This window comes from Culex pipiens, chromosome 3 (genome assembly GCF_016801865.2).
Source record: "Culex pipiens pallens isolate TS chromosome 3, TS_CPP_V2, whole genome shotgun sequence".
Lineage (NCBI taxonomy): Eukaryota > Metazoa > Arthropoda > Insecta > Diptera > Culicidae > Culex > Culex pipiens.
Window position 1 is genome coordinate 126,075,541 of NC_068939.1, and position 20,187 is coordinate 126,095,727.

Genomic DNA, 20,187 nt, shown 5'->3' on the forward strand with positions numbered 1-20,187 from the left:
TCACAACCACGGAGATGAAATTGAAGCTTGGTGGAGATGGAAATCTGATCGGTTTTGCAGATGCTGACTGGGCTGGCGACAAGTCGGACAGGAAATCCAACTCAGGCTTCATCTTCCAGTTGGGGACTGGAACTATCAGCTGGACGTCACGGAAGCAGCAGTGTGTCACGCTGTCATCAACGGAAGCGGAATACGTGGCACTTGCGGAGGCGTGCAAGGAACTGCAGTGGTTGCTGAAGCTGATGGCTGATGTTGGAGAGGAGGTCAAGGTTCCGGTTGTCATTAACGAAGATAATCAAAGCTGTATCAGCATACTACACAAGGAAGGTGAGAACAGACGAACCAAACACATCGACACCAGATACAACTACGTTCGAGACCTGAATGCCAATGGAACGATTTGTGTACGGTACTGTCCCACGGATTCGATGGTGGCTGATGCGCTGACGAAACCATTAACCCGCGTGAAGCTGGAGAAGCTGAGAGCTGCGTTGGGACTAGGATTCTTCGAGTTCGAGGAGGAGTGAAGAAATACCGAATCGAAGAAGCCTGGAATATTTGAAGATTGAAGACAATCGAAGTTACCTTTTAACTATTTGGGAAACGAAATACATTCTGGACTGAACATTCAAACTGAACAGTCGCATTTTAACTACACTCTGCTAAGAATTTCAAAAGACATCATGTACATTTTGTCACTTTCTGGATTATTGCATATTGTGAAAGTACTCTTAAAAAGCTACCTCTCCACCAAAAATGAGCCAAAGTTACTTCAGTTAAGTCAGTTTAATAATGATTATTGATAAAGTAACATAAACAAATCTCTGGCATCAGCAGTGCCTGTTTATATCGTTTATATAGCCCTGTCAAATAAAAGACTACATGTCGAAAAAAAAGCTTGTTTTTCTTAAATATATTGACGGAAATAATGTTTTATTGAATATAGACGATCAAGTAGCAATAAAAGCAACGTTATTCATCGTTTGTTATCATTGGAACATCTTCTTTTGCTTTTATAATTAAAATAGGAATTGAAAAATGATGCTCAACATTCAAACGCGTTTTTCACAAAACGCATGGTTAGTATTCATGATGCTTTTTGACATGTTGGCGTCGATTTGGCCATATTTCATTTGATTGGCTTGTTTTTTTTTTTTGATTGATTTAATTTTATTGCATTTCACTGTTTCATTTTAATCTGATTCGGCTTCAATCTTGCAATCGTACATATTCAGGTCATCATTATGGCCCCGTGAATACAAGAACAACATTCTGCAACTCCATTCGGCAGCGCAACTTTTGGTCGGGGGTCAGTTTTCTCAAATGCGGTAGAAGGCTTTCGAGGATCGTTTCATCTTCGTCCCGTTCCTTGTGGGTCATTTCCTTCTCCATAAGTTGAAGTTTCTTGTTCTCGATATCTAGAAGTCGTTCAGCATGGTTGTTTTTCGTCGTTTTCTTTTTTTTCTCGGGAGGGCGCGCACTTTCGTCAAACGTCATCAAGGTACTCTTCATTGGTGCTTCCGTCTTCCTGGTGAATCGGTTGAAAGTTGACCGTCCATTTTCTTGGTCGCATTTGATCACGTACAAACGTCATGCGGGCGAAATGGGCCCATGTTGTGAGGTTTTCCTCAGACTCGTTAGCGGCATCTCCAGATCGTTAAACCGGAATTTTCTGCAATTCTCGCCGGTAGGTGTCCCGCAAAGCCTTCCACTTTTTTTATTCGGAAAAGTGCAACAGAATCTTTAAAAAAGATATAGAAAAGTTGTTGTTGTTAGATTAAAAAAAATAAATTCTATCTATATAATTAAACTAACTCATAATTTCGGTTCAAATATAAAACTTAAACAATCAGGTGGGTCTAGGAGGTCAAATTAAGAAGTTATTGATTTTATTGCCTTTCCTCAGTAAGGTGAGAAAGGCAAAATCCCTTATATGTACAGCTTGGGAAAAGAAAGAACCCACTAAATCATCACCAAATAAGCCCAAAATTCGAACTTCTTAAATTGCGACCAAACCAAGACAAATAAATTCTCAATTCGTTAATACGTTTATTCATCAAATATATGGGACACAATATGGCACAGCTTAAAACTACTTACAAAAGATTTACTTTACTTCTTATTAGTTTTGCATTCCTTTCCTTCGATGGTAAAATAAACAATTCAAACGCGATCATCAAAAAACTGAAAGAAAGGAACACTCGTTCACCGTTCATTGCTTCTTCCGCTTCTTCTCCCTAATATTGCCCATTTTCCCGATTCCGTCCACAATCCGTCGTCACCGTCGTTGTCATCCATTCAAAAATCACTCCCACTTTCACTGCGACTTTCATTCCTCATCCGCTCGATCGGCTTCCGTCCCTGAATGCGCTTCCGCTTGGGCAGCGGACTCGAGCTGGTCCGGTACACCGGTGCCACCGTCGGATTGTTTCCACGCGATTCGTACGGCCGCGCCATCGACCGACGTCTCTTGATGCCACCGCTCGGGGATATCGCGGAGAATTCGTCCGATCCGGAGGAGGAGCGCAGGTTCGGGCGGCTCGCTCCGGGGAACTTGTTTTTGAGGAAGCCGGCGAAGGAGGCGGCTTTCTGGGCTAGCGTTGAGGTCAGTTTGGTGGAATCGTTGGTGGTCAGGTCGTCTTGGATGTCTTGGCGAGAGGCCAGCCGGATCACGCTGGACACGATGGTCCACAGCTTGCCGGTGCTGGGCGCGCCCGGGGAGTCTAGATTGAGTTGCTTGCAGGATTTGGACTTGGTCGGGGAAAGTGGGTTGGCTGGCGGAAGGAACACATCGTCGTCGGTTTCCTCCGAACGGCCCAGGTCTTTGAGGGCTGAGCAGCTGAAGCTGCGAGGTGGCGGAATGGCACCGCACGGAGTGGACCAAACGTCGTCGTCACCTTCGTCTTCCGATTCCGGCCGGGGTACGACGCCGAGTCGGGTCACGTCCGGACTCGTGAACGCAATGACCTTCTTGAGCATTCCTCCGGCTACTCTCGGAGTTTCCTGGTAGGAACTCGCCATAGGTTTCAAGAATTGAATCACCACGGGTTCGACCTCCTCCACCTTCTCCAAGTTCTCCTGATCCGCGGTACTGTTCAGCGAGTCCACATTCTGGTGCGTTTCATAATACTCGGAACCCGCCTCAACGCTACGATCCTCCAACGTGCTCGCATTGCTGCTGTCCTCACTTCGCGATTTAACCCCCAGCCGAACCATCTTGGCAGTTCTGTGATGTCCGGAAGATGCGCTCGAGCAGCGCTTCAGCACCGGCGTCGTTCGCAGATCCAACGCACTCCGCGCAGGGCTTCCGCTGATGCTGCTTCCGCCCGTTGAGTTGAAGCTCATCTTGCGTTGCGTTCCCGGTGCCACCAGCTTGGAGTAGCCGTGCTGGGCGATCGCTCGCTGGATGCTCTTGGACATGACCTGGCGCAGCGGAGTGGCGGCCACGGCCTTCGAGCGGCTGCGGATGATGGCGCGGACCTGGGAGTGAGAGAAAAATAGTATTATGTTTTAAAAGACACTGTAAAAACTTCAAATAACAAAAATTCAAATCTAAAGTTCTAAAAAAATACCGAAGGAGTTTGAAAGACATTCAATGTGAAAAATCAATAAAGTTTAAAAATTCAAAACTTATAAGGTTCTATAAAATTTAATTCTTTACATTCAAATTAGAATTAAAATTTCAGTAATTAAAATATGTAAAAACTAAATAATACAAATTTTAAATATTTAAAAATATTTTTCTTTTCATTTTCCTCACGAAAATTTCCTGGCATCACTGACTCACTCCAACAGGCGCTGCTGGTGGCCACCCTTTGTTCTTTATATGCCTTCGCTTCTCGCTCGGTTTTCTTCAGCCTTCGATTGGAATGGGTCGTCAAAAGTCCCGTTTGTTTTTTTGATGGCGCTTGCTAATTATTTACATGTTTCGGGATTATTTTTCAAGTGAGTGACTAAGTAACGGTCAAAAGAACATGTAGCCGGTAGTTGGAAGCAATTTTATATCTTAAAAGCGCTTTGAAATCGTTAGCGCAAATGAAAAGATATTGATGGCGACTTTCGTTAAGCAGTTAACCTCTGATCTTGCGTGTGGATGTGTGTGCCACCAAAATGATGAGAAATGGTCTCGACAAATAGAAATTATGATCAAAGTGCATTAAATTTGATCCTTTTGGTCAGTAAATTGCATAAATTGCGTGCTTACTTGAGGCGGTGCTGTTGCTGGAAGTTTATAGCCTTAATAGTATTTTTGACCTTTGATTGAGCACCAAACTCTTCATATGACGAAGATTAGTGTTTGACTAGAAAGGGTATGTTTCCCCTACAAAAATTCTTAGAAATCAAAATTACAAAACTCAAAAAAAAAATCAGGTATAACAAAATCTTTTTTTTCCAATTTCAAGTTGAAACCATAAACCCATGTTGGAATTCGACTGAAAAGAAAAACAAAAGCTTTGCTAACTCGCCGACTAGGGAGAAAACTTGTAGTCCTTTCCTCTTCTCGCTCGCGCTCTCGCTCTCGCCACGAGGGCCTCGTGCTATCCGTTCGCTGGGACTCGCGGTGAGAACTCGTGAGAGAGGAATTAATCTCGCGAGAGCGCAAGAATTCCAACACTGCTAAAAAAACAAGAATATGAAGTTCTTAAATCAAAATCCTAAAAATAAAAAAATAAAACTGAATAAAAATTAACCTAAAAATTTCATCATTCATTAATAAAACAATTAAAAACATAAGAAATTCAGAATTAAGGAAATGTCAAAACCTTGAAATACATCACTTAGAAAATTCAAAAATTGAAAGAAGAAAAACCAAATTTATTTACATTCTAAAATCCCAAAATTTGCAGGCCAAGGATTGATACCTAAGAGTATGCAATGGCACTGACCTTGTTGCGTGCTCTTCGGTTGACGTCCACGTAAGGAACATCCTGGAAGGAGCGTAACTAACTACATCCGTAGTTCTGTTAGATCATCCGAATTATCTTTATCAGAACAGTATAGCTCTGGTTCCTTGCAAGTGTCCTATTTTCTTACAGTGAGTCAAATATTTGTCCGTACCCCCCCGTACGGGAAATGTTTGTGATATAAAAGTACATAAAATTCGACTAAAGTGCCATGTTTTATACATCAATCGACGCGGCAAAATGTCCTCTTTAAGACATTGTCATTGGATTTGCAAAAATTGTTTACTGAAAAAAGTCAAAAAAAGAGGTCAAATAATTGTCCGTACCCCCTAGTAAAAGTACAAAATCTGATCGATTTAAGTGAATTCATTTATGAAATGTTGTTTCAGTGTCAAATACTAGTACCTTTAGCCAGTTTGTGACAACTTTGAACTTCTGATAAGTTTGTTTAGTTAATTTATATTAAAAATTGGATTAAATTTAGTTTTTTAAAGTAAAACTTATCAAAACATTAGTTTATAAACAACTATTTTTATAAAATTGCTATTTTGTGTTGTAAGAGTCTCTATTGAACAAGTTTCAACAATATTTGTTCAAAATATACATTGTTTTCATCTTTTTTATTGACATTTTTCGACCAAAAATACTGTCGAACCCCTCGGAGGGAAATTTTGTGGTGATCAGATAGAGGACAAAAAAACCCACCTCTTGCAATTTGAAGCATCCAATTTCGTCCACTACAGCCCGATTACGAGTCCCTAGTCTGAAATTTGAAATTTTCACTTTCCGTGCTGAGAATTTCTGTACCGTTCTGGGTCAGAATGTTTTGCTTGGGGAATTTGAAAATTTCAAATTTCAGACTAGGGACTCGTAATCGGGCTGTAGTGGACGAAATTGGATGCTTCAAATTGCAAGAGGTGGGTTTTTTTGTCCTCTATCTGATCACCACAAAATTTCCCTCCGAGGGGTTGAACCGGTTCCGGGACAATCCGGATTGTTTAACGGTATTGTTCCGAAACAGTATTTTTGGTCGAAAAATGTCAATAAAAAAGATGAAATCAATGTATATTTTGAACAAATATTGTTGAAACTTGTTCAATAGAGACTCTTACAACACAAAATAGCAATTTTATAAAAATAGTTGTTTATAAACTAATGTTTTGACAAGTTTTACTTTAAAAAACTAAATTTAATCCAATTTTTAATATAAATTAACTAAACAAACTTATCAGAAGTTCAAAGTTGTCACAAACTGGCTAAAGGTACTAGTATTTGACACTGAAACAACATTTCATAAATGAATTCACTTAAATCGATCAGATTTTGTACTTTTACTAGGGGTACGGACAATTATTTGACCTCTTTTTTTGACTTTTTTCAGTAAACAATTTTTGTATTTTTCAAGAAAAAGTTTTTTGCAAATCCTATGACAGTGTCTTAAAGAGGACATTCTGCCGCGTCGATTGATGTATAAAACATGGCACTTTAGTCGAATTTTATGTACTTTTATATCACAAACATTTCCCGTACGGGGGGGTACGGACAAATATTTGACTCACTGTACCTCCACGTTGGCTTGGTTTTCATGATGACCTAGCTGGTGGCCTGTGGAAACGGATCGTAAACCTTTGACCACCGCGGGTCAGAGTCGAGACGGCTAAAAGAAAGGGGCGCGACAATGTGGGAAAGGGAAGTAATTTGTGATTGTAGACGGTATTGTTTTGATTCGCAGTATGTTGAGTCAACTGCTGTGGATGTACCTGGAACATCGCACAACGGGGTTTCTCTTCTCTTCATTCTCAGCTACCACCTATCTCCTATTTTTATTTTGCTCTTCTGATTCCCAATTCTTCATTGATTCTTCTATTTAATATCCAACATTTGATTTTAATTTTATTAACTTTTGATTCTCTTATCTCTCAAAGCTTTTCCACTCTTTTCTATCAATTGATACTGCTGTAACAAACTTTGTTTTGTTTTTTTTTTCCTTAAAAATATACTTTTCCTTAATGTACTAGTAATATCAAGTCTATTTATCATTCGCCTAATCATTTTTGATTTTATTGCGAATTTATTTATTTGAATAATTCTTTATCTGTCCTATAAATTATCATTACTATAATCTAAGCTTATAAATAAATAAAATAAATAAATAAATACGCTCATCATTCTCTTACTATTGATACTTGATTTTTATAAAATAAATTCTCTTTTACTGTCTATTGTTTTCAATCTTCACCCTTTTTGCCTTCCTCACTTTACTGAGGAAAGGCTATAAAATCACTCGAAAAATGAACTTCTTAATTTGACCTCGTAGACCCACCTTCACGTATACCTATCGACTCAGAATCATGTTCTGAACAAATGTCTGTGTGGATGTGTGTAGGTGGGTGGACAAAAAAATTGTCACTCGATTATCTCCGGACTGGATGAACGGATAATGACCGTATTAGTCTCATTCGATCCGTCTTGGGGTCCCATAGGTATCTATTTAAAATCAGCAAGTTTAGTTAAGTACTTCAAAAGTTATGCTAAAAGGATCAAGGATCTAACAACCCTATTAAAAGTTATTGGCACTTAAGTGTTATTTAAACATTTTTAGAGGTTGGATTTCAGATATTGTGAATATTGTGATAAAAATATTGTCTGAATCTTCCATGCGAACTATCGTTGGATAGGTTTTTTTATCAGACCTTGCCGATGAGCCAGAAATATTGATGGTCTGCGAACCATATCAAAAGAAATGAGTAATAAAGTTGATTTGTTAAACATGTTAAGGGGGAATGTTGCTATTTTTACAGAATGTATTGACTTTATGAATATGAGGAAGGCACCAACCACCTAAAGGTGGATTAAGTAACGTTTTTTCAAACAAGTTAGGTTTGAGCCCTTACTCAATTTATGGAATGGTTAAAGGATTAACACAAATATTACTATTTGATAAACTTTTATAACATGCTCAGGACCAAAAATTGTAACAAAACACCGCGACAAAAGAAATAGCAACAGATAAACAGACTCAACAATAGGGAAGATTTCAGGAGAAAACAATACACAGTAAATAACAATAAGTTTTTGAATTCAAACTAAAAATAAAACAGTGTTTGCTTCAATAAAAGTTGATAGGCACACTTTTAATGGTTAGGCGCTTATTCTTGCATCAAACCCTACGTAATGTACCACCCCCGGCCGAGTTAAAATGCGTAACCGGAAAAGAAGGTGTGCATGCCTGGCACGAACACTCAAAGCGTGTTCTAGCGTGCTGCTCGTACTGACTCAGAGCAAGGGTGAGATGTAGGTGTAAGGGCAGTGCGTGTTCGTCGGGAAACTAGTGCATAAGATCGGTCAAGGCCCGTTCTTACACTGAAAATTGCGAATTGCGAATTCTAAAATCCCAAAATTTCAAAGAATCTAAAATTTCTTTAAAAAACATAAAAGTAACACACCGGAATTACTAAATTTTCAGCTTTAGGCACATACAAATTTGAAAAATGTAGCATTAAAAAAAGGAAACATAATATATTTAAAATTAAATAAATCTTAAAATTTAAGTTTAATTATAGGTTTAAAAATAATTGAATCATCAAATATATAATTTTTGCGCATATTTCAGGATTCCACATTTTTTTAAACTCAATAATAATAAAAAAATAAAAAAAACGAAAATTTTAAATAAATTTAAAACAAATATTCATAAAATTTTTAAAACACAAAATTTAATTTTTTTGATCCTAAAATTTTAAACACCTTAAACCTTAATTGATTCAAAAATAACAAACTTCAAAACACAAAAAAAGTAAGGCCTCGGCAAATATTTTTCAAATTTTATGCCAAGCCTCCCCTCCCTTCAAAATTGCATGGAAAATTATGCAAATAATCTAAATTTTAATAGATATAGAAGACTCGTTTTTGTGAAATTCCGAGTTTTTTTTTTGCGAAAAACATTTTTTTCAATGCTTGGATATTTTAAAAACTAATAATTTCAAAACAACTGGGCAGGTCTAAAATGCATTTTGAAAAACTTTGTTCATTCAAATGTGAATACCATGGCCTGTTATTTAAATTTTAATTTTTTTTTTTATTTTTTGGCAAAAACTTCAAAAAATATTTTCGTCAGTCTAAAAGTCAAAATAAAATTAAAAAAAAAGAAACGCAAAAATATAAATTCAGCAAGTAAAAAGAAATAATTAAACAATTTCTTACCTATAAAATTGACAAAAAGTCCAAATTTTAAAACATTAAAAACAAAACAATCTTGCACCTTGGAATTAAAATATCATACAAAAGTGAGGCAAATTTAAAATATCTAAAAATTTTAAATCTTACTGTAAGAAAAATAGAAAAAAATACGCACACAAATTCTTAAATTTTGGAATACAGAAAAAAATTCTAAAACTCTACAATTGGGTCCTAAAATGAAGCTTAGATTGCTGATATTATTGTTTACAGCGATAAAGCTTATTTTTCTGAGTACAATGACCCTATGGACAACCACAAAGAGTTTAAAATGGATTTTTAAATCAATTTTGAAAAATTCATCTCGCAGTCCTTCTTGACAGAAAAGCTCCTACTTGACAGCTCGTTCCAAGGGGGCCATAGTTAACCCATCGAAAAAATGTTGTCTTGTTAATTTTTGTTGCATTTAAATGAAAAAAGTGATCAGAAATGGTTTTTTATCGTGTTTTTTTTTACCGTTGTACATAAAAATTGACATAGGGCTTTTAAATTAGTACCCAATTGAACAATTAAAAATTTCTAGCATTCTAACATAAAAAACCTAAATTAAAAAAAGAAAATTTTAGGTTTTAAAATAAAAATTATGAAATCCTAAAATTTAAAAAATCTTAAACTCAAAGTTTGAAAATAAATAAGATTAATCATAAATTACAAGAATAAAAAAATTAAAACCTCAAAAAAATTAGGAACTCAAAAAATTCAAAGCACGAAAATCAAAAAAAGAAATGCTCTAAAAATTATAAAAAAAGAACAACAATTTGAAAAATAAAAAAAAATCTCTAATCATGCAATTTAAAAAATCTTAAGTTTTAATCTGCTTTTTAAAATCTAAAAAATAAAATGTGAAAATCATTAGATTTTTTATAATTTTTAAATTCAAAAACTCAAAAATTTAAAATGCAAAATTCTAGTGCTCTAGATTTCTAAAATCCTAAATTCATAATTCCAAATTAAACTTCTAATTCTTGACCGCGTTCCCTTCGAGCTCCGTACACAGCTACAAACAGAAAACAATCGAACAACACTAACCTTATGAATCTCATAATTCGTCGGCGAAGCCGGCGTCGCTGCCACTGGCCCTTGCTGCTAGCTGCTGCTGCTGCTGCTGCTCACTGGTACTGTTCGCGTGAATGCTCGACATCTGTCCCATCGCACTGCTGTACGACTCGTTGTAGCTGGTCATCTTGTGGTGATGGTGATGATGCGGCAAACACCCGTGCATCATCGGCGTCGACGTCGTCCGGACGAGCTTCTTGGCGGGGCTGGACGGGGGGACCAGCATCGCCCCTTCCGAAGCGTTCACCGCCGAGATGTTGTTGGTGGTCGAGAGCATACTGTCGAAGCTTTGGCGACTTTTGCGCTTCCAGCGCAAGTTGATCATCGACAGGGGCGTCAGCATGGCTTCGTTCACGGGTTCGATGTCCTCGGGGGGGTCGGTGATGGCACGTAGTTCTTTGGATATTTGGGGCGTGTTGGCGGCGGTTAGCTTCACCTTGATGGCCGTTTGGGGGGCCGAGTTGTGGGTTGATCGTTCCGAGGAGGTGGCCGAGTTGTTTTCATCAATATTTTCTTTGTTTTCTCCTTCCGCGGCGACATTCTCCAAGATCGTTGGGATGTGCTGGCTGTGCTCGAGGTGGCAGGCTTGATCCGATGCTGGACCGTGTGCGGTGAGGCAGCGAGCGATCGACTTGAAGTCGGCGGCTGTGTGGAAGACCTGCAGGGAGAGAACCACACTTTTATAACCTGCAAAACCTTTTGAGAGTTGACCCGCGAACCTACCTTGGCACACCGATTGCACCGCAGCGGCAAATGTTCCCGCAGGATGTGCTCCACCAGCACGTTACTCCCGCTGATCTTCGTGTCGACTCGCAACGGGAACGGTCTATTGTTGCAGATGTAGCAAATCTGCCGGATCGCCTTCACGTCCTGGTGCTGGACGTCCTCGTGCTTCTGACGACACTTGCCACAGCAAAACACCTGCGCACAGGTACGGCACTGAACCTGCAAACAAAATCCGGTCAAAATCCGTCCAAATTGCTTCAAATAAATGCGCTTACCTCTTTGGGGATCTTCATGTTTGACGCGACGATCACAATGGACGAACGCTGTTGTTAACACTTCTTCACTCTCTTTGGCTGTGGCTCGTCCCCTCTCGCTACCGTAGGCTTCTGCTTCTTTGGAACTCGAAAGGCGACCTCGCGCCGACGTTGCGCTAACTTTTGGCGCAACTCCTCGATGGATTCGCGTTCCGGGGCGTACGACAGGTGCAGGATGCCGCCGTAAAAGTTTTTCGCGTCCAGCAGCTTCTTGGCACGCCGGGCACGCTCGAGCTTTTCGAAGCGCACGTGGAACACGTCGGTGAAGGGTTCGACCTCGACTGGAAAGAGGGGGATGGAATTGGAAATGAGCGGTAGTCGATTAGTTAGGGAGTGATACAGACATCCCACAAATTTAGGAAATAAATTAACCTTCAACCTTCATTTGAAAAAAAAATGCTTGAGATCTTTCTCTTGTTTAAAAGACCAACTGCAAACTTTAAAGTTTTGTATGAAAATTTTGAAGAATAATCTAGCCCCTTTAAATTCACAAGTTCGGGACATTTTTTCTAATCTAATCTAGTCACACCCTAGCGCACAGCACAGTTGCGATTAGTAGGTAACAGCCATTGGTCACCAACGGCGCCCGCCCTGTCAGTTTGTAGATCTCGATGTTAACCCTCTACAACCTAACCAAAAAATATTTTTTGAAAATTTTAGATTTGAAAGTTGAACTTGATTTATGTGACTTTGACAAAGTTTAAAAAGCAATTTTTTTAGAGGTCAACTTTGGCTGTATTTTTTACTAACATTTCCTATATTTTAGGTAAAAAGAAGTATGCAGTAATTTTTGTAGTGTGTATTAGGCCGATGCAAATATTAAAAAAAGTTTTTGTCCCTCGGCCCTGGCCGAGGTCAAGGGGGGGGCAAAAAAATAAAAAAATATAAAAATTTTAATAACAAGCCATAATCTTCACATTTAAATGAAAAAAGTGTTTTAAAATGCATTTTACACTAGTTCAGTTGTTTTGCAATCATTAGTTTTCAAAAAATCTAAAATCTCACAAAAACAAAAATTGTATCGAAAAAAAAGATTTTGCATCGAAAATTTTCAAAAAATCTTAAGATTTTTTAATAAATCCAAACATGCTAAAAATGATTTTAAACGCAGGAGAATGTATTTTAATTTGATTTCAGCTGGTTGCACTTGAATTTTCATTGAAATGTTGAAGTTTATTGTAAAAATATTTTTTTGCCCCCTGATTTTTCGGGCCAATTTTGAAGGGGGGGGTGACAAAAACTTTTAAAAATATTTGTACCAGCCTTATGAAAAAAAAAAATTGTAGCGTCCCAGACTATTCTCTACGAAATCGGTCTTTTTTCTTCAATTTTATTTTTTTTTAATCCGGCTGAAACTTTTTTGGTGCCTTCGGTATGCCCAAAGAAGCCATTTTGCATCATTAGTTTGTCCATATAAATTTTCATACAAATTTGGCAGCTGTCCAGCCAAAAATGATGTATGAAAATTCAAAAATCTGTATCTTTTGAAGGAATTTTTGATCGATTTGGTGTCTTCGGCGATGTTGTAGGTATGGATAAGGACTACACTGGAAAAAAATTATTCACGGTAAAAAAAATTGGTGATTTTTTATTTAACTTTTTGTCACTAAAACTTGATTTGAAAAAAAAAATATATGTTTTGAAGGACATCAAATGCCAACTTTTCAGAAATTTCCAGGTTGTGCAAACAATCTTTGGCCGAGGTATAAATTTTTGAATCAATACTGATTTTTTTTTTTAATCGAAATATTGGTTGCAAACATTTTTCAACTTCATTTTCCGATGTAAAATCAAATTTGCAATCAAAAAGTATTCTAGTGAAATTTTGGTAAAGTGCATCGTTTTCAAGTTAAATCCATTTTTAGGTAACTTTTTTTTTAAATAGTCGCAGTTTTAATTTTTTTAAATTAGTGCACATGTTTGCCCACTTTTGAAAAAAATATTTTTTAAATGCTGAGAATTCTCAGCTCTCTATGTTTTGCTTTTTTGAACTTTGTTTATACGACCCTTAGTTGTTGAGATATTGGCATCTCTCTAATGTGACAATTTTTTAGCAAATTTTCTGAACTTAAAAAAAATATTGCTAGAAATGGTCACTCATAGTCACTATTTTTAAAAATCGAAAAACTGCAAATATGTATTTCGCTAAAATCAAACTTTTGGTGGCTATTCCTTGAAAACGGAGCCCTTCATAAAAAATCTGTGAAGTACCTAATTTTTGATTGAAAATTTAATTTTACGTAAACAAATCGGGTCAATTTTTTTTGTATAAAATTTCGTTTTTTTTCCAAAATCACTATTTATTAAAAAAAACATAACTCGGCGGCAGATTTTTTGACCATCCCCGCTCAAAAGTTGCGGGTTTTTGTTCCCTAAAACATATAAAAAATCTCGAAAATCAAAAAATACTTATTATAGAAAATTAAGTTTTTGTGAAAAAAATTTATTTAAAAAATCGTGAATTTTTTTTCCGTGTACCTATTTTATTCTCAATAGAGCAGTTCTCTAGGATTTCGGTCATTCGATTTTTTTTGTATTTTTTAATCCGACTGAAACTTTTTTGGTGCCTTCGGTATGCCCAAAGAAGCCATTTTGCATCATTAGTTTGTCCATATAATTTTCCATACAAATTTGGCAGCTGTCCATACAAAAATGATGTATGAAAATTCAAGAATCTGTATCTTTTGAAGGAATTTTTTGATCGATTTGGTGTCTTCGGCAAAGTTGTAGGTATGGATACGGACTACACTGAAAAAAAATAATACACGGTAAAAAAAATTTGGTGATTTTTTTATTTAACTTTTTATCACTAAAACTTGATTTACAAAAAAACACTATTTTTAATTTTTTTTATTTTTTGATATGTTTTAGGGGACATAAAATGCCAACTTTTCAGAAATTTCCAGGTTGTGCAAAAAATCATTGACCGAGTTATGAATTTTTTAATCAATACTGATTTTTTCAAAAAATCGAAATTTTGGTCGTAAAAATTTTTCAACTTCATTTTTCGATGTAAAATCAAATTTGCAATAAAAAAGTACTTTAGTGAAATTTTGATAAAGTGCACCGTTTTCAAGTTATAGCCATATTTAAGTGACTTTTTTGAAAATAGTCGCAGTTTTTCATTTTTTAAAATTAGTGCACATGTTTGCCAAGTTTTGAAAAAAATATTTTTGAAAAGCTGAGAAAATTCTCTATATTTTGCTTATTCGGACTTTGTTGATACGACCTTTAGTTGCTGAGATATTGCAATGCAAAGGTTTAAAAACAGGAAAATTGATGTTTTCTAAGTTTCACCCAAACAACCCACCATTTTCTATCTTCAATATCTTAGCAACTTATGGTCCGATTTTCAATGTTAATATATGAAACATTTGTGAAATTTTTCGATCTTTTCGAAAAAAATATTTTCAGAATTTTCAAATCAAGACTAACATTTCACAAAGGCCAAACATTCAATATTACGCCCTTTTAAAATGTTAGTCTTGATTTGAAAATTTTGAAAATATTTTTTTCGAAAAGATCGGAAAATTTCACAAATGTTTCATATATTAACATTGAAAATCGGACCATAAGTTGCTAAGATATTGAAGATAGAAAATGGTGGGTTGTTTGGGTGAAACTTAGAAAACATCAATTTTCCTGTTTTTAAACCTTTGCATTGCAATATCTCAGCAACTAAAGGTCGTATCAACAAAGTCCGAATAAGCAAAATATAGAGAATTTTCACAGCTTTTCAAAAATATTTTTTTCAGAACTGTGCAAACATGTGCACTAATTTTAAAAAATGAAAAACTGCGACTAATTTCAAAAAAGTCACTTAAATATGGCTATAACTTGAAAACGGTGCACTTCATCAAAATTTCACTAAAGTACTTTTTTATTGCAAATTTGATTTTACATCGAAAAATGAAGTTGAAAAATTTTTACGACCAAAATTTCGATTTTTTGAAAAAATCAGTATTGTTTAAAAAATTCATAACTCGGTCAATGATTTTTTGCACAACCTGGAAATTTCTGAAAAGTTGGCATTTTATGTCCCCTAAAACATATCAAAAAATAAAAAAAATTAAAAATAGTGTTTTTTTGTAAATCAAGTTTTAGTGATAAAAAGTTAAATAAAAAAATCACCAAATTTTTTTTACCGTGTATTATTTTTTTTCAGTGTAGTCCGTATCCATACCTACAACTTTGCCGAAGACACCAAATCGATCAAAAAATTCCTTCAAAAGATACAGATTTTTGAATTTTCATACATCATTTTTGTATGGACAGCTGCCAAATTTGTATGGAAAATTATATGGACATACTAATGATGCAAAATGGCTTCTTTGGGCATACCGAAGGCACCAAAAAAGTTTCAGTCGGATTAAAAAATACAAAAATTAAAATTGAAGAAAAAAGACCGATTTCGTAGAGAATTGCTCAATAGTCGTCAACAATACCCACAACTTTGCCGAAGTCACCAAGTTGATCAGAAAATTCACTCTAAAGTTACAGATTTACGTACCATATTTGTATGGACAGCTGCCAAAATTGCATGGAGACTTGTATGGGTGAACCAATGACACAAAATAGCTTCTTTGGTCATAGGGAAGGCCCCCACAAATCAAAAAATACAAATAAAATCCATTTCCGGGTTTGATAGAGAATTGCTCAACAGATTTGTAATGTTATAAATTTGAATCTCTTCGATGGTTGGGATGAAATTGTTTCCCAGACACGAACTATTAAACTCACGAGATTTTAGAAAAACAAATGCATATTACAGAAAATTGAATAAATCCACTAAAAAAATGATTTGTAATCACTCCTGAAAGTTTCATGAATAAAGTTAGTAACGAGACGATTTAAGCTTGACATTTTGCTATGCGCTGAGCGAACTGTCTAACTTTTTGAGCGTTTTTCTCGAAACACCGATTCACTTTACGGGTGCCACGATACCTCAATTTGGGGTTAAGACCGTTAAGACACTCAAGACATATCCCGTGTGCATAACAAAGTTCGGTTTATAAATGTTGTTTTTTTAAATAATACAAAAATCAAAAATTGACGATATTTTGTTTGAAAAACGTTAAAAAAACGCTAATTTTTATCTTTTGTAAAAATTTACTTTTTGACCCCGTTTACTCTTTTAACGAGCCTTCACACAAATTTTGAGCCGATTTGGTCAAGGCAGTATTGAGATATCGTGGCTGGTACCTATCTGAAACTGCTTTCTTAAAATAGATATATCTCGGAAATAGTACAACCAAATGTCTAATAGTTGAACATATACATTTTATTGCCTTGAAAAAAGATTTACTAAAAGCTCAAGTATGTATTATACCAACTCTTTGCATTTTTGCCTCAAGGTGTAGGACTCAGAACTGACAAAATCAGGGTTGTTACGGGAGAGTCCAAAAAAATCCGCGCCAAATCCGCGCCGATCTAAAATCCGAAACCGCGCAAAATCCACGCCATATAAAAAAATATCGCGAAAAACATTTAAGAAATTTTATTTTTTAATGAAGAAAAACTAATTCAGAAAGTATTTGATTTAAAAAAAAACTCGTTTTATGTTTAAAGGCTCCAAAAGAATGAAAGCAATAAATCCATTTAAAAAAAATCCTCAAGAGACGGTCAAGGCAAGGGCCATGCAAAAAAAATCTTCAAAATAGAAAATACAATATTTAAAAACCTAAAAATTTAACTTCAAAAATATAACCTCAAAATTAAATCAAAATCTAAAATTATAATATGATAAAATTTTAAATTTCGAAAGTCTAAATATTCAAAATCTAAGAATTTTTATACAGTTTGTAATCCAAAATCCTCGCTAAAATTTCACTCCGAAAGAAATTTAATTTCCGATATTTAAAATAATGTCTTCTCATAATTTCAAAATCTCTTACATAAAATAGGACTTCAAAAATTGTGGAATTCAAGAATTTAAGAATTTAAGAACTAAGAATTTAAAAATAAAAACATTTAAGAATTTACGAATTTAAGAATTTTAGAATTTAAGAATTTAAGAATTTAAGAATTTAAGAATTTAAGAATTTAAGAATTTAATAATTTAAGAATTTAAGAATTTAAGAATTTAAGAATTTAAGAATTTAAGAATTTAAGAATTTAAGAATTTAAGAATTTAAGAATTTAGGAAATTAAAAATTTAAGAATTTAAGAATTTAAGAATTTAGGAGTTTAAGAATTTAAGAATTTAGGAGTTTAGAATTTAAGAATTTATAAGCTTAAGGATACTGAAATCATTTTAGATTTGAGAATTTTTTTCTATATTGTTTTGAATTTGATATTTGAGACCGGCCCGTGGCTTAATGGCTACGGCTCCCGCCTCATAAGCGGAAGGTTTAGGGTTCGTTTCCCGACCGGTCTCCTTGAAATTTTTGGACAGTAAATGAGTTTTAAGAACAAAAAACGCATAGAATCAGGTGGGATTCGAACTCACACCTTTGGATTGGAAGTCGGATGCTCTAGCGATTCGGCCACCAAGGGATTAATACTCCTTGAGTGAATTAATCCGTAGTGGTGAAATAATGTCACAAGGTCATTTACTACATAATACAACAATCCCTTCCCCAACGATTCCCCTACACACCACACACCAATATAATCTATAAATAACTCGAACCGGTTGGTACGGTATGTCCCCGGCTTCTTCTTCTTCCCCTGATGGTTCTATGACATGTGGGATCCGTTCATAGAATCTGTCTCATGCGGTTAATGCAACGCAGTAGGCCTGGGCCGCTTCAATGAGTGTAATACACTTCGGGGGTTCTCGAAAGTATTGCAATCATTAGTAATGACAAGAAGGAACTTGAGGCGTAATCTAACCATAAGTTCTTCCCGGATGCTTTCTTCGGACTGGCTGCGCTTGTGTTCGATTAGATTAGATTAGATTAGATATTGTTTTGAATTTGATATTTTTTAGTTTTTAAATTTTGACTTTTTAATTTTGATTTCTTTTAAATCTTCAAATTTTGGATTACCCAAATTTTTGGTATTTTGAATTTCAAATTGCTAAAGTTTTGAATTTCGAAATTTCAGATTTTTTAAATTATTTTAATTGAAAATTAATATGTATTTTGATTTATTATTTTTTAGTATTTTTTAACCGATTAAATTCCATTCCAAAATTCGAAAGTGGAGGCCAGTTTCTGTTACGTACAATCAAGCTCATATTTGGCGCACACCAGAACAAGCCCCAATAATAGTTTTTGTTACACATTCTAATTCCTATATCTTCGGAAAGTCATTTCTAAAAACTCAAAAGAAATTAAATATTCAGTGCCGGAGATGTTAAGAAATGACAAGAAACATATAAAAAATAATTTCTACATAATCTTTATTGTCATTCGCGCGAAATCCGCGCCTGAGCAAAATTAGCCAGCAAATCCGCGCCAGATCCGCGCCGTCCGTAACAACCCTGCAAAATGCAAAAATCATCGGTTTTACTTGTAAAATCACATTTGAATTTCCGAGGTGGAGCACCAGTTCCTGCCGTAACCAATCCGTCTCATGTTTAAGGGAAACATGCCCTAAAATAACTTATTTCGTTAAATCCTAATGAAACACTTTTGGGTACTTTGCTAAAATAAATCATAAGGCTACTTTTTAAAGGACCATTCCATTACGTGAAAAACTTTGTTAAAAGGAATAAGGCAAAAAGGATTGTGTTATGTATTAATTGTTTTTTTTGTGATATTTTCCAACATTGCATGAAGTCAAACTGTTACAAATTTTTGGGATCACTGTGTTTTAAAGTAAATTTCCCCCTTACGTTTCTGCAACCACAGACAAAGAGCACCTGATAAAGGCAATAAATAAATAAGACTATTTATTGCACTTATTGCATAAACACCGCACGATAAAGCAGTGCTCCTTCCCTCCACTCACCACTTCCGGTAGCCTTGACCGCTTCGGTCACGTTTTGCACCAGCTGGACCGTGCCGTACCGCCGGAATTCGACCTTGAGCTCCCGGAGCAGATCGATCTGGGGCACTCCGAAGACGAGCAAATGTCGAGACTCGCTGGCAACTGAGTAGGCCTATACCAAAAAGGAGATTAAAATTTCATGACCAATGAAACGCAATTAAAGTAGGCTGGGCACGCTCACCTTGACGGCGGTCTGTTTCCGGGAGGCACGATACGAGGGCCGATTGTGGCAGTACTCGTGGCGAACGTGATGGCTCAAATCGTTGTTGTTTGGTGCGTTTGGTTCCGGATCGCTGCTCATCTTATGGCAACATTCTGGTTTTTTTTATTGCACTAAAAATTTCGATAGCGCGAGACAATCACACGGTGTGCGGCGCCGAAGGACTTTTTTTGTTTACCTTGTTGGTGCGCGTGACACTTGCGCGATTCGTGTGTGTGTGCGGCAGATGGTTGTCATTATGAAGCCCGCCCTGCAAGGGTCAAATTCGGGGGGAACTGACAGCATCTACAGATTTACACAAAAATTGTATATATTTTACAAAGTTTTCAACCTCGGCTGAACTCAAAATGCCGGTCTTACCTCAAAATCAAAATTATCCCTCAAAAAGGGTTTTATCTACACTCAAAGTAAAATGTATCCTTTTTTCAAATCACCCGTCGTCACCCTTTAAAAGGGTATCGAAAATGTACTGAATTTGACATACCCTTTTAAAAGGGTGACGCCGGGTGAACTTTAAAAAGGATAGAAAGTATCCTTTTTGAGGATTGAAAGTACCCTTTTGAGGGATACTTCTGACTTTGAGTGTACCCTTTATCTGCCAACACAAGGAAAACAAATCCTTTTTGAGGGTTACTTCCACTCGACTCGAAGTTATAGGTGTCGGAAGGCTTGAAACGCTGAGGCAATCCAACCCTCTTTTCACACCTAAGCTCCCATCTGCCTCGGAATCCGAAACTTTGGATTGTTAGTCCAATAGCCAACCAGCGGCTCGACCGAGACAGAACCCAGGGAGAAG

At 36.1% G+C, this 20,187-nt stretch overlaps 2 protein-coding genes and 1 pseudogene across 2 annotated transcripts; all 3 read right to left on the bottom strand.

Moving 5' to 3' along the window:
* Nucleotides 1–961: 961 nt before the first annotated feature.
* On the bottom strand, nt 962–2,294 carry LOC120414398 (uncharacterized; annotated as a pseudogene).
* On the bottom strand, nt 2,030–11,347 carry LOC120414399 (mitosis initiation protein fs(1)Ya). Its single transcript, XM_052709965.1, has 4 exons — nt 11,198–11,347; nt 10,920–11,141; nt 10,219–10,854; nt 2,030–3,480 (listed from the first exon to the last, which is right to left on the bottom strand). Exons 1-4 carry the CDS (start codon nt 11,213–11,215, stop codon nt 2,299–2,301), a joined length of 2,058 nt encoding a protein of 685 aa, XP_052565925.1. The 5' UTR covers nt 11,216–11,347; the 3' UTR covers nt 2,030–2,298.
* On the bottom strand, nt 11,252–19,472 carry LOC120414400 (RNA-binding protein 48). The gene is made up of 3 exons (XM_039575577.1): nt 19,353–19,472; nt 19,133–19,283; nt 11,252–11,517 (listed from the first exon to the last, which is right to left on the bottom strand). The coding sequence occupies exons 1-3, from the start codon at nt 19,470–19,472 to the stop codon at nt 11,252–11,254; spliced, it is 537 nt and encodes a 178-aa protein (XP_039431511.1).
* Nucleotides 19,473–20,187: the final 715 nt, after the last annotated feature.